Genomic DNA, 13,052 nt, shown 5'->3' with positions numbered 1-13,052 from the left:
TTTCCGCCCCCAGGCCAGGCCTGCTGCCTCGCGCCCAGCCTGAGCGGACACGCCTCCCCGCCGCTCAAACGTCGCTCTGGAAGAGAAGCGGAGGCAAGCCTCGCCGAGGCGCACCCATCCCTGGTGCCCCTCACAGGCAGGGATGGAGGGACAAAGGGACGCCCTGCCGAGGGCTCACTTTCACGCCGGGGTTCCAGGCCGCCACCACACAGAAGCCCTGGCAGGAAAATGCCCCCGCGGGGTCCCCGCTCCTTGGGGGTGGGGGGTGGAGAGCGGCCCCCGCGCAGCCACGCCCCGGCCCGCCGCCCTCGGACGTCCTGCGTCAGCGTGCCCAGCTCCCGGCTCAAATTTCCGCTCCTCCTCCCGCCTGCCAAGAGGGCACGCCCATTGGCGGGGGCAGGCCCCGAAGCCGGGCCCGTCCTTCTTGCGGCCCGGATTGGTCCGGCCGCCTACCTACGAACCAACGGCGTCCGCCCCTGCCCTAGGCCACGCCCCCTCCCCAGGCGCGGGCGCGCGACCGCTGTATCCTGACGGTGCGCGCTCTGGGATCCCCGCCCCCTCCGCGCGCGCAGTTCCCCGCGGCCGCCGCCGCCTGTAACCTGCGCCGCCAGGATGTGGCTGGGGGCTGACGTCGGGTCCAGATGTGGCCCCGGCCCCGCCCACCCCCGGGGCCGGGCCGCCCACACCGAGCCGCGGCGCGCACGGCGGCTGTCCCGCCTGCCACAATGCGCGGCGAGGCTGCGGCCGCGACTTGGCGAGACAGTCACTAACGTCGCTGCTCGGCATCCTTAGGACAGGCCGCCTCTGACGCCGCGCGGGGACCCCACGGGCCCGCGCCCCCCATGCGCTCACTCTTTGGTGCCCGGCCGGGCGGGCGCCTCGCGGACGCGGAGCCGCGCGGGTGACGGCAGAGGCGGCTGCGCGCCTAGCCCAGCCCGCGGAGAGGGCGCGCCGCGCCCCCGCCCCCCGCCCGCTCTCCGGAGGCCGTGGGTGCGGATGCGCCGCTGACGACTCGCAGCGACCAGCAGTGCCGCCGGCCCGCCGGCCGGAGACCGCAGCATGGCAGCCGCCGCCTATGTGGACCACTTCGCCGCCGAGTGCCTCGTGTCCATGTCGAGCCGCGCGGTTGTGCACGGGCCGCGGGAAGGGCCGGAGCCCGGACCCGAAGGCGCGGCCGCCGCTGTCGCCGCCACGCTGCCCCGCGTCGAGGAGCGCCGCGACGGCAAGGACAGCGCCTCGCTCTTCGTGGTGGCGCGGATCCTGGCGGACCTCAACCAGCAAGCGCCGGCGCCCGCCCCGGCGGAGCGCAGAGAAGGCGCCGCGGCCCGGAAGGCGAGGACCCCCTGCCGCCTGCCGCCTGCGCCGCCACCCGCCCCCGAGCCCGCCTGCCCCGGCGGCGAAGGTGCGGCGGCCGCGCCCCTCAGCCCCGCGTGGAGCGAGCCCGAGGCCGAGCTCGAGGCGGGGCTGGAGCCCGAGCGGGAGCCAGGGCCCGCGGGGAGCGGCGAACCCGGCCTCAGACAAAGGGGCCGGCGGGGCCGAAGTCGCGCCGACCTCGAATCCCCGCAGAGAAAGCACAAGTGCCACTACGCGGGCTGCGAGAAAGTTTACGGGAAATCCTCGCACCTCAAGGCGCACCTGAGAACTCACACAGGTCAGTAGGGCCGCCTGGGCGCCCAGAGCGCGCGGACGGGGACAGCGCAAGCCACCGGGCCACGCCCCCGGAGCCGCCGGCCGGGCGCGAGGGGCAGTGGGGCCGGGAACGGTCGGGGCCTCGCCCCTTCCCCCCCGCCACACGGTTCCGCGGCCGGCCCCGCGCGCCGAGCGAGGCGGGTCCGGGAGCTGGGAGCCGGCGCCCGCCCGGCGACCGCGCCCCCGCCGGGCACGCCCCCTCCCCGGGCACTCTCGGGCGGGGCCGCGGGGGCGGATGTCGTCATCTGGGCTGCGGGCGTAGACCCCGCCGAGGCCGGGGGGCGGCGCGAGCAGGTGCGGGCGAGCTGGGTGGGGGCCGCGCGTGCTGCTCTGGGAGACAGGCGGTGGGGGCGCCCCGGGGCCGCGGGGGAGGCGGGGTGCCCTCGCCCGGCCCCTCCCCTACCGGCCCCTCCCTCGCCGGTCGGGCGCGCGCTCGGGATGGGAGGGACCCGCCCGGCCCGGCCCGGGCGAGCGGCGGGCGAAGTTCACGCGGGGACAGGGCTCCCTCCAGCCACTCGGCACATTCTTCACTCTCCTCTTCCTGTAATTTTTCCAGCGCTCTAAGGTTTAATTTGTCCAAACCAGAGCCAGCGGCGGCCGACGCGGGTGGCGGCCCCGGTTCCCCGCCGGAGGCTCTTTGTGGGAGCCCCGCCCATCCGGCCGGCGGGGGCGCGCCCGACCCGAGGGGGCTCCTCGGCCTGGGGGCGCTTTCTCCAGAAAGGAGCGCCCTGTTCACTGCCGGCCATGTGCGCCTCCCTCTTCCCGGCCCTGCTCTCACCTGCCGGGTGCCGGATGCGTGCGGGCGGCACCAGTACCGGGACGGGCGGCCTCAGCGGACCAGGGACCTCGTAGTTGTTTTTCTTTTTTTAAACACAAAGGTGGGGACAATGTTTTAAGGGATGGTAATCTTTCTCTTTCAGTTTGGCTTAAAGAATTGTGTATTTCCTCTGGGCTCACGTTAAGTCTTCTGGTACACTTAATTCTTTCGCATTTGGAGCAGGTTAAAAAACCCGTATAAATATACTGTTACCTTGTTACCAAAGATTTAGACTTCACATTTGTACAATAGTTCGGAAGCTAGCTAAAAACTGCAGTCCTGAAGACCCTGGAGCTGAAGGACCCCCGTCTCCTGGTAAATTTGGAACTGAGCTGTCTCCAGGGCTGCAGGTGTCAAGGCCAGCGGATCTCAGACAAACCTTTACCTCAGAAGCTGCCCCCGCGGTTTTGGTCCCTTGCTGTGGCCGCCCCAGATAGCTCGGCCGGTGGTGGGGTCGAGGGTGAAGGCGGGGCCATTCTACTCATTCTGAGTCGGAATTTAGGGTGTGTGGACCGAGATAGGGGGTGGGGTTAGTGTAGGGATGTTGGTTCAGACTGGGAACCTTACTGCCAGGGTGGGTGTGGCCGTGGAGGAGGGGCCAAACTACGTTCAGATCCTGTAGCACCCAGATTACGGGGGCGGGGGCAGTGCATGGGGCGTGGCTCGAGGACCTCCTTGCGGGGGCGAGGCCAGTACTGGGCAGGTAATTTAAGGATAGGAGACTCTCTGCATCCTGTTTCACGGTGGCTTTCCACTCGGCTAGTCGGGTTCGAGAATTGTGGAGGGGCTGGTTGAGGGCCGGGGCTCGCTGTCACGGACCGGGCAGGCTTGGATGGGGGCCTTAGCTGGAGGATAGCGTCTGGGTTTGCTTGCCCCCTGATCCAGGCTGTAGTGTTCCTGAGTGGGCCCCTTGGCTAGATGATTGCTCCGAGGCAATGAGAACTCGGGTCTCCCTCAGTGGGGTGGAACCCAGCCTCTCTGGGGGTGCTCTGAAACCCGAAGCAAGCAGAAGAGGATGGAACCAACACTCTGACTGTAGTGTGCTGTGTCTAAGAGCAGGGAACGGGGCTTGCCGTCCCTGTGTGCAGAAACATGAGGCCCTACCTCTGGAGGAGATGTAGATTTCCAGGTCCCAAATACTGACCTTCAGCCAAACACTACAGTTTAAGTGGTGCCCCAGGTGAATCTGATTATGAACCAAGAACTCACCTCTGGAGGGAGTCTGGTTCAGCTTCTGGTGGAGGGCATGACTAGGGAGCCCATTTCCAGCCTGCCCCCAAGTGTGCAGAACATAATTAACTGGTGTTCATAGAGGAGACAAGGGTAGCCCACAGGCCACAGTGGGTGACCAAGGGGCCAGGCTACCCTGGGAAGACCTGAGCAGCAGCCCCCGGTTCTGAGATAGCTGTGGTTTGGTTTGTGTGCTTCCAGCAGCTTTCTGGGGGGTCTCTGCCGACAATGGTTCAGGTCATGCCAGGCCCTCTACTCCACTAGGAGCAACCCCTCACCCCCCAACCCACCCACCTGCAGCAATTTCATGGCAGAGGGTGAATATCAAAATCACTTTAGCCAAGAAGGCAGTTCACAACTTGCTCTGTCTAGCTCTGTGACCAAGGATGGGTCCCCAGACCTCCCTGCAGCTTGGTCATGTCTCGCCTGACCACTTGGAAGGTCTGTGGGAAATGAGGCTGTGTGTTTGAGAACCCTTTGGGAAGTACAAGCCTCAGCCTTGACTCTGGGGAGACCTGGACTTCCCTGACTGCTGCGATCTCCCAGAGCTGCCTGGCCTGCTTAGTTGTGTGGCAGTGTCCTGAGGACTGATTACCCTGTCACATTTAAGTAATTGTTGATGTTAAGCAAACACGTGATCAAACAAAGACACTCACATTTTTGCAACCCAAGCTGCTTTTTTTTTTTTTTTCCCCTAAGGCACTTATTATTTAGCTAATCAGAATTTCTAGCCCAGATCTGGGAATTTGCTAAGTCTTGCCTTGGGGAGTAGCAAGACCAGGAACATGTTTTCTTGGAGGCTGAAGGGCTTTGATGTGAACATTCAAGGACTTTGAGAAGGAAAGGCCTCTGGCCTTCTGAGGGCAGATCTCCACCTGAGCCAGCCAGGAGATTCCTGCTTGTTGTCTGGAGTGGTGGGGCTTGGCGGGTCCCCAGCAGTAATGGCCACTCAGTCTTTCTTGGCAGAGATGCCTTGAATACATTCCTACCTATTTGTTCCCGCAAAGAATCATTTTCAGAATGTCTCTGTGCCCTGTTTTCCCTGCAGCACTGGGAGCTAAAAATCCAATTGCATGCTGTATGAGCTGGGCCCATTTCAGCAGCTCTGGGGGCCTTGCTGGAAAGGGGGGCACTGTGTTGTGTACAGCCCCTCCCTCCTGCAGACATCCAGAGACATGCCTGGTCACCTGGCCCTCTTTTTGGAGGTGGAGGTAGAGTTAAGATTGCATTCTCAGCCATTTCCTGTAATAATTTGGGTGGGGTTAGTTTGAAGTTTAGCCACAGAACAAGGGATTTGATCATGAGTGAGATTATTGGGGCAGGGTATTCAGGGTATTTAGGTCCCCTCCCCCAACACAAACTCTGGCTATAGAGCCTGGTTTCCAACCACATTCCTCCCATGTACCCCTTGAAGGTGGTTCCTGGTGCAGCTGCCTTGGACAGGCAGCCTGTCAGGGAGTGAGTGGCGGGGATCTCCTTCACCCAGGGCAAAGCCATGCTGGCAGAGGGCCAGCACTTTGTTCGGGACACATCCACGCTGGTGGGTCCCGTCCCGTCTCCCTCATAGTCCCAGGCTGCCAGTGGGCCAGTTGTGAAACTTCAAACAATGCAGAAGTGTGTAGACAGAATGTGCCAGCCTTCTCTTCCTCTGGCTAACCACTATCACCTCCTGTTGGTGTCTCCCTTTATAGACCCTTTTAGTGGATTTGCATGTATGCATGCGTGTGCATCCACACAGACATCTGAAAACTATACATGTAGGATCCTAGCAAATATATTCTACCACAGGCTTTTTTTCTGTGTGCTTATTTAACAAGGCACCTTCGTTCTTTATCTGGGCTGCATGGTATTCCCAGGTGTGGCTGCGTGACTGTACCACAACTTGTTTAGCCTTTATCTTGAAAGGATAGTTATGTTGCCTTCTCATTTTTTATCGTTTCATGCCTGTGGCAGTAGAATCCAGTATGTGTTGGTGCAGAGGAGCTGGCATTTCTGTAGGGTTGAGACCTGGCAGTGTTATTGATAGTAGTGTAGACAGCATTTACATGCATTGTGGAGTTACCATGTTAACTTAAAAGACATGTTATGTTTTTAAAGGAAATAGCACATTATGTTTTTAAAGGAAATAGATGGAGGTCTTGGTCTCCCCAGTACTGAAGTTCCTGCTGTGTTGCTGACTTTTTTTTTTTTTTTTTTTTTACTTCTTCCAGTTCTTCTTTTGCACATATGAGATCATCATATTAAGAACATTTAAAACAACCCTAAAACCACCATTACTCTCTCACGGCTCATGACCAGCTCTCCTGCTGCCATCTGTTTGTTTGTTTTTTTTTTAATTTTATTTACTTATTTTGAGAGAGAGAGAGAGAGAGAAAGAGAACGAGAACTGAGGGGGAGGGGCAGAGAGAGAGAGAGAGAGAGAGAGAGGGAGACAGAGGATCCGAAACAGGCTCTGTGCTGACAGCAGAGACCCTAATGTGGGGTTTGAACTCACAAACTTCGAGATCATGACCTGAGCCAAAGTCGGACGCTTAACCTGCTGAGCCACCCAGGTGTCCCTCTCCTGCCATCTTTACTTGGCTTACCCTGCAGCCTAGCCTGGGTAAGGGCTCAACCCCTGCAGCAGTCAGCTGTGCCCTCGCACCCTGAAGTGCCTCCTGGCTTGTTGGCACTGGGGGAGGGACTGATGTGATGCCTTTTGAAACTGTCCCTCCCCTGGCTAAAAGAGGGCTGGAGCCCTTCCTGTGTGAGCAATCTGACAGGACCACCCTTGACTTAACCAGAGGTACCATGTGCAAGGCTTCAAATCTGGAAGACAGCCCCGCCCCTTCAGAGTTGGCACTGTGAAGTCTGCTCACTGAAATGAGCTCATGACAGCCCCGACACTGTAAGGGCCTGTTTGCTTTGACCTTATTCTGAATTGAGTTGGTCGTTAGGTTCCTAGATGTAGCAAGTTAAAAGGGGAAAGGGGAGATAAGATAGCAGCTACAACCAAGGAAGGAAATAAGCCAACAAGTTATTAATATGTATATGTGTGTGTATGCATGTGTATCTAAATCTATAACTCAAGAAACCCAACCCAGCCACACTGTGCTGGAACGAATGTGGCGCTGTTTGTGGAGGGGCCTGTAGTCCTCCTCAGTAGTCTCCTAGGCCTGCATTCTATAATAACTGACATTTGTAACAGCGGTCTTGACATATCAGGGCACTATTAAAGTGTGTCTGGTTTATGCTTTAAGAAAGCAGTTAAACTCATTTTTGAAATGAAAACTTCAGGGATGATACACTCAGCTCTCTGTTGTATCTAATAGCAGGCTGCTTGCTAGGGACAGGCATTGTTCTGTTTGCATTCATTCCTCATAAGCTTTTTAATCTTCACAGGACCCTATGAAATAGGTACTGTTGTTATTACTAGTCCTCAAATAATGACGCCAAGGCCCAGATGGATTAAGAAATATGCCCACAGTCACACAGCAAATGAAGGGGGAGCTGAGGTTTGTGCCTGGGCAGCCACACTTCTGAGTTTGGGTCTGCCCGCTGTGCCTGGCTGCTCTTCCTGCCTGGACCTGTGTTCCAGGGGAGGGCAGGTGCCTCCTGGTATTTAGAAGTCTTCCTGTCCCAAGCACACTGCTTCCCTCACAAATTCTTATTGTGAAATGTTAAGGGAGTAATACAGTGAATGCTCATACGTTCCTCTAGACTCCTCAGTTAAATATTTGTCACCCTTTTATTTTTATCCTTTTTTCCCCTTTCTCTACTGTATTTTCTCCCTTGCCTATCTCTCCTCTCTCTTTAAATAGTACATATTATATAACATACAGTCCATATTCACTTCTCCTAATGATCGCCAAGATGTCCCATGTAGGGTCTGGAATCCAGTTCATCACACATTGTGTATGGTTGGCATGTCTTTTTAGTTTCCTTTAGTCTGGGACAGTCTTGGCCTTTTGTTGTATTGGCATTTTAGGGATCCAGATTAGTTGTCTTGTGGAACATCCCACAGTCTGGATTTGTCAGATTGCTTCCCCCTGATTAGATTTAGCATAAACAGTTTTTGGTGGGAAATACGACACAGGTCATATAATGTTGGGCACTTGCACGCACCACAGTGGGGGCTCGTGTGGTCAGGTTGTCTGATTGCTGGATCACATACGTGGTTAAAGTGGCGTCTGCCAGGTCTCTTCACTATAAAGGGACACAGTCCTCCTGATAATAAGTAACTGGTAGGTAGGGTGACACTCCAAGACTGGGTTTTTGGAGGGTTAGGGTGCTGCCGGTCCTGCATGTACAGCCAGGTGCTGTGTTGGTGCAGGTGCAGTGTCTGCCCATCTCTGTTCAGCCCCCTTCTGTCTGGTCCACCTGGTAGGTTTCTGTTTCATCTTCCGACTGGACAAGTCCATTGACTGGACAAGTGCTGGCATTTCTGGGTCCTGCTGTTGGAAGTCCTTTTATAGTCAAAGGACAGCTCAGCCTAGTCTTAGGAGCTCCCTTCCCAAACAAACAACACGCCCTGATTTTATTTTGAATGAAAGTCTTTCCAGATGGTACTTATAGCCTTTTTTTTAGTTAGCTCACCCTGGCTCTGTGGCCACAGGTGACCCATCCCCCAGGCCTGGTGGGGGGGGGGGGGGGCGTTGGCCTGCAGCCAGTGATACCCTTAGGATCTTGGTGGGTCTCTACATGCTTTCCAAAAGAAAATAAATATTGATCTAAGTTCACACACCCAAGCCTGTTTTACTTCCCTTTCATAGCACCAAGTGGGGTCATTTTCTTGAGAAGTCAACTTACCATCAAAATGGAAATAAACTTTGAAGTGTTGTCTCCAGCTTGGCAGTTGAGAAGTGACTGCTGTGATGGGACTAGGATGGGGGTGGTGGGGGTTTGGCTGCCATGGCCCCTGGGGGGGACCCTGAGCCTGGAAGGCCTTCCCCTGTTCTAGGTCAATATAATGGAGACTCAAATGCTAATTTTTTACTCTTTTGACAGTGACTTGACACTAGGCACTTGATGTAAGACAGAGAAATCTTCACCCAACCAAAAGCTCTGTCATTTGGCTACACTTACACACACGTAAATGTGCTGTCTGGTTTGATGTTGCATCCAAGCCCGGAACGTGCTTACATGGGACCTGTGATTCTGGTTCATTTACTCAGTTTGATCTCAATCCCATCTTCCAACATCTGTGGATCAGCCCTGTGCCAGTCAGCCTTCTTAGAGGCATGGAGTCCCCTCAGCTGAAACTAGGCTGTGGTAAAGAGGTTGGTCATCTGGCCTGCTATCCCCCTTGCCCCTTTTAGTGTGCCCTGGCACTGGTGTGCCTTCCATTCAGCTCCTGTTCCCCTTCTGCCCCAGGGCCTGGACATTATCCCATTTGCTGTTGGACATCGTGTGCATGGTCGGGGGAGCAGCCTTGACCAGTCCATAGTTTTAACTAACATCATCCTGGACAAACAGAACAGAGGGTACAGGTTTTTATTTTGGGGTGTGTGTGTTGGGGGTGGGGGCATCTGTTTATTGTTCTTCTTTTTTGAAGTTCATCACACAAAAATACTTGCTAACCAGGAACTTGGCCACACTCCGTGGCGATTGGCCAGTCTGTCCCAAGGTGACCTGTTTGGAAAAGCACTGAGGCTTGATGCCTCAGATTAAATGTCCCTGTGCTGCTGCCACAGGGGTGTGGCCTTCCTGCATGGGTGGGTGACCCATGGTCCCCTGAGCACAGGGTACAAGCTCATCTCCTTGGAGCTAGAGCCCAGGGAACATCATGGAAGAGCTTTGCAAGAAATAGGGGCCCAAATTAAAAATCACTCACCAGAGAGCACATGGTTCAGTACCTTTGTTGGGCTCCTGTCCCAGGAGCTTCTGAAGGTGGAGTTCTGGCACATGGCTGTCTCCTGCAAACATGGGGCCAGTTGGAAGGAAGCTTGGGAATGGGGAGAGGATGAAGTGGGCTTAGAGGAGCTCAGGGGGCTTCCTGCTCCCTACCCAGGACCACCACATCGACGTGGAGGGGTATCAGCAAGGCGATGGCTAGGCAGCTTGACTGGTGGTCAAGGGCCTAAATTGGGGCCTTCTGACACTCTTGTGTTAGTAGGACTGATGTCATTCTCCTTGAGTATGTGTAGGACCCTGTATACTTCCTCTCTGATTTTTTCACTTGTCTTTAACTCTCTTTTATGGTATAAATGCTTGCTCACACACACACACAAAGGATAAAGGGAACTTGGTTTGGGGCTAGAGGTAGAAGTTAGTTAATGGCAGATCAAGAATAGAGGTTTTTGCAAGGAAGTGTTGGGAAAGAGGAAACAGAAGAGACATACTTGAGCCTTAGAGCTCAGCCCTTTAGGGGAGAGAAGTAGGGGCCTAGGCGCCCAGGTGTGTCCTTGGCACAGAGTGATGTTTGACCTGGGCCATTGGCTGGGCTAGTTGTTCAAGACCATGTCTGGGATTAAGGGAAGGGTCTGGGAACTGGGGATTGGCACCATGGGTGCACCTCAGACATCTTACCGGTAACAAACTCAAATGTATTTTCATTGAAGGAGAAATAATAAATGTCAATTTATTTTTTTTAATTACATAGTTGCCCTTGTAACAAGTGATGGACAATCTGGCTACTTAGCAGTCTGTTGTCTTAGTTTACATTCTGCTGTCTGCTTCCCTGCCTTACTGCCTGTTGGCCTCATTCCTCGACTGGCCACATCTGGTTTGTCCACTATTCATTGTGGTCCCCATGTCTCTCCCCACACCCCTCCATGGTCCGGGAATACTGAATGGCGGGTGGTGGGGTAGGTGGGGACCTGGGCCCTGGAGACACCATGCACTGGTCCTCTCCATCCCATCATGGAGATCTTGCCTGCTCCTTCCAGTGGCTTCACATTCTGGATTTCCTGTGCTTATTCATCAGTTGCCATTTTTGTCTCTGAATGGTGTGGTGGAGGAGACGGCCCCTCATAGCAGCCTGTGGGGACCCAGAAGGGACTCCTGCTTGCAGCCCTGTGTGTTAAGGGCAGTTTCCCAAGGTTTCCTAGTCTTTTCCAGAGTGCATCTTTTTGGCTGCTTGCGTGGCATGTCCTGCTTTCTAAAATTACTTTGCTGATTGGCCATAGGCCTCTGGGGTGAAGAGGAGGGTCCAGGGGCTTTGCAGGATGCTGTCTTTTATCCTGAGGAGATGTAGTATCAGAATTTTATGCCATGCCCTCTCTGTTGGGGTGGGGCTAGGGTCTGCCATCGGAGGCCTTATGCTGTCCTGGTGGTGAGCACAAAGGTCATTGTCTTGAGTTGCTGTTAGGTCTTTGGGTCTCAAAGGAAATCCAGCCTCAGCTTCTTCTAGGTTCTGATTTGAAGCTGTTCTTCCTTGATGGTTGGTGGGTGTTACATGTTAGCATTTTGCTTTGGATGGGTTGCCTCATTCTGAAGTGTACTAACTTTAGCCTTTGAAAAACTTCCACTTTCATTTCCCTTTCCCTGATCTCACTGGTCTCCTTGAATCTGAGCTGAGACTCCTTCCCACACTCAGGCCCTCCTGTCCCTCATTCAGTACTGCACCATGGCCTCAGAAGACAGATATTTATGTGTGTGCCTGTGTGTGTGTGTGTGTGTGTGTGTGTGTGTGTGTGTGTGCGCGCGTGCGCGCGCGCACACGCGCATGCACTGTCAGCTGCCCCCAAAGCTCAGGAGATTGTTCCTTTGGAAGTAAGCCAGTCACAAGGCATCTGGCCAGGTGGTACAGGCTGCAGCAGGGATGGTTTCTTCTTCATGACCCCCAGTGGGGCTGTATCACCTCAAAGCCAGGGCCTTGCAAGAGCACAGAAGGAGGGAGTAGTATGTGCTGGATAGGGTGGGGACCCAGGAGCCAAGCTGGAGGGTGTGCAGTCCGGGTCCCTGGTGGAGTTCTCCTTCTCAGGCCATTCTGCCCTTGACCTTTTTCACCGGGGCAGACAGTCTGGTATGGGGGCCTGGATGAGGCCAGGTGCATGGAAGCTCTTTGCCTACCCAGCCGAGTGTGCAACCTGGTGTGCCCTCACTTCTCATACTCCACCACCACCTCCTGCTCCTTGCTTCCCCTCCTCTTTCTCCCCTTTCCTACTGTTCCCCGCCCACCTCCCCCTTCTCTTGCTCCTTTCCTTTCCTCCCTTCCCTTCCTCCCTCCTTCCACCCCCTTCTGCTTACCCCCTTCCCTCTCCTCTCCGTTTTCTCCCCCTCCTCCTTTCCCTTCCTCCTTTTTTCCTCCCCCTCCCCTTCCCCCTCTCCTCTCCTCTCCCTCCTTGCACCCCAGGACTAAGCACATTTTTAACTTGCTGTCAGGGGTTTCCAGCCCACAGGACTAAGGCAGGAGGGTGTACTGGGGGAGTAGGGCCCCAGGAACTTGAGGAGAACCAGTGAAGATACCTCTCCTTTGTGCTGTAGCCCAGGCTCAGCCTGGGAGACCCTGTGGGGCGGCTGTGGCTTCCTCCTTGCACCCTCTGGGATGCCCTGGCAGCTCTTCCCTGGGAGGTAGCCTGGTGGGCTGTCAGCCTCCTACACAATGAGAGGTAAACAGTGGGTCACCTTGGCAACTGGCGGAGCTGGGGCTCAAAGTGCTTGTGGCAAGAGAAGTTCTCATTGTCTCAAGTTTCTGGGATGGCGTTCTGTTTTGATTTTTTCTTTAATTAGCTGGAGTGACTAAGATACCAAAATGACTGACCTGGTTCCTATAATTTCTTAATAAACATTTATATTCCCTTCATAGGAAGAACATTTCTTCCAGTGATTCATTGACTTTTTCTTTTAGACTATGGCAAGGCCCTGGCGAGGCAGGGTGGGGGTGGCACAAAGGGCCCCCACTGCCGACAGCCGTGCCAGCTGGCGAGGGTCCAGGCCCTGGGAGCACTTATGTAAACACCACACCAAGATTGTACTGGTTTTGAGGTTGATTACGTTCCATGGAAAATTTGGGGGCGATGCCTCTCTTATCTTGGGGTGTTCAGATCCCCATAATTGGAGCTTCCAGAAGTCCTCTGAGAGACCTGTAAGTCTTTCTGAGCCTAAGCAGTGCTCTTTTCACCCGATGCCTGATTCTCCTGGGAGGCCAAGGTGTGAACTAGTTTTACGTCTTGGTACAAGGTGACGCTTCAGCGTGTTTGCTGTTAAACAGTAACTGCCCATATGTGCGTAGCTTGGGCTGGATGTGCCAGATTGGGTAGCCTCCTGCCACCCTGCTGGCTGTCTGAGGGAGTGCCAGGCCACGCAGGGCCCTGGGAGGTGCTGGTGAAGCTCAGCCCCAGGTTCTTGTGCAGGCCTTGCCCTTTACCTGGGGCTTCCTTGGGCCTCTCTGCTT

General features: G+C 55.4%; 1 protein-coding gene across 1 annotated transcript in view; it reads left to right on the top strand.

Annotated features, from left to right (window-relative positions):
- Window positions 1-561: 561 nt before the first annotated feature.
- The window catches only part of KLF13 (KLF transcription factor 13), a 49,860-nt gene continuing 37,369 nt past the window's right edge, over window positions 562-13,052 (top strand). The window contains exon 1 of the mRNA XM_086711358.1: window positions 562-1,651. Coding sequence (XP_086567484.1) covers window positions 1,060-1,651 — 592 coding nt within the window. The 5' untranslated portion in view covers window positions 562-1,059. The remainder of the gene's footprint in view (window positions 1,652-13,052) is intronic.

This window comes from Puma concolor, chromosome B3 (genome assembly GCF_028749965.1).
Source record: "Puma concolor isolate L17-30 chromosome B3, mPumCon1.1.hap2, whole genome shotgun sequence".
Classification (NCBI taxonomy): Eukaryota; Metazoa; Chordata; class Mammalia; order Carnivora; family Felidae; genus Puma; species Puma concolor.
Note: the sequence above shows the minus strand (reverse complement) of the source record. Positions and strands in the feature narration are given on the sequence as shown.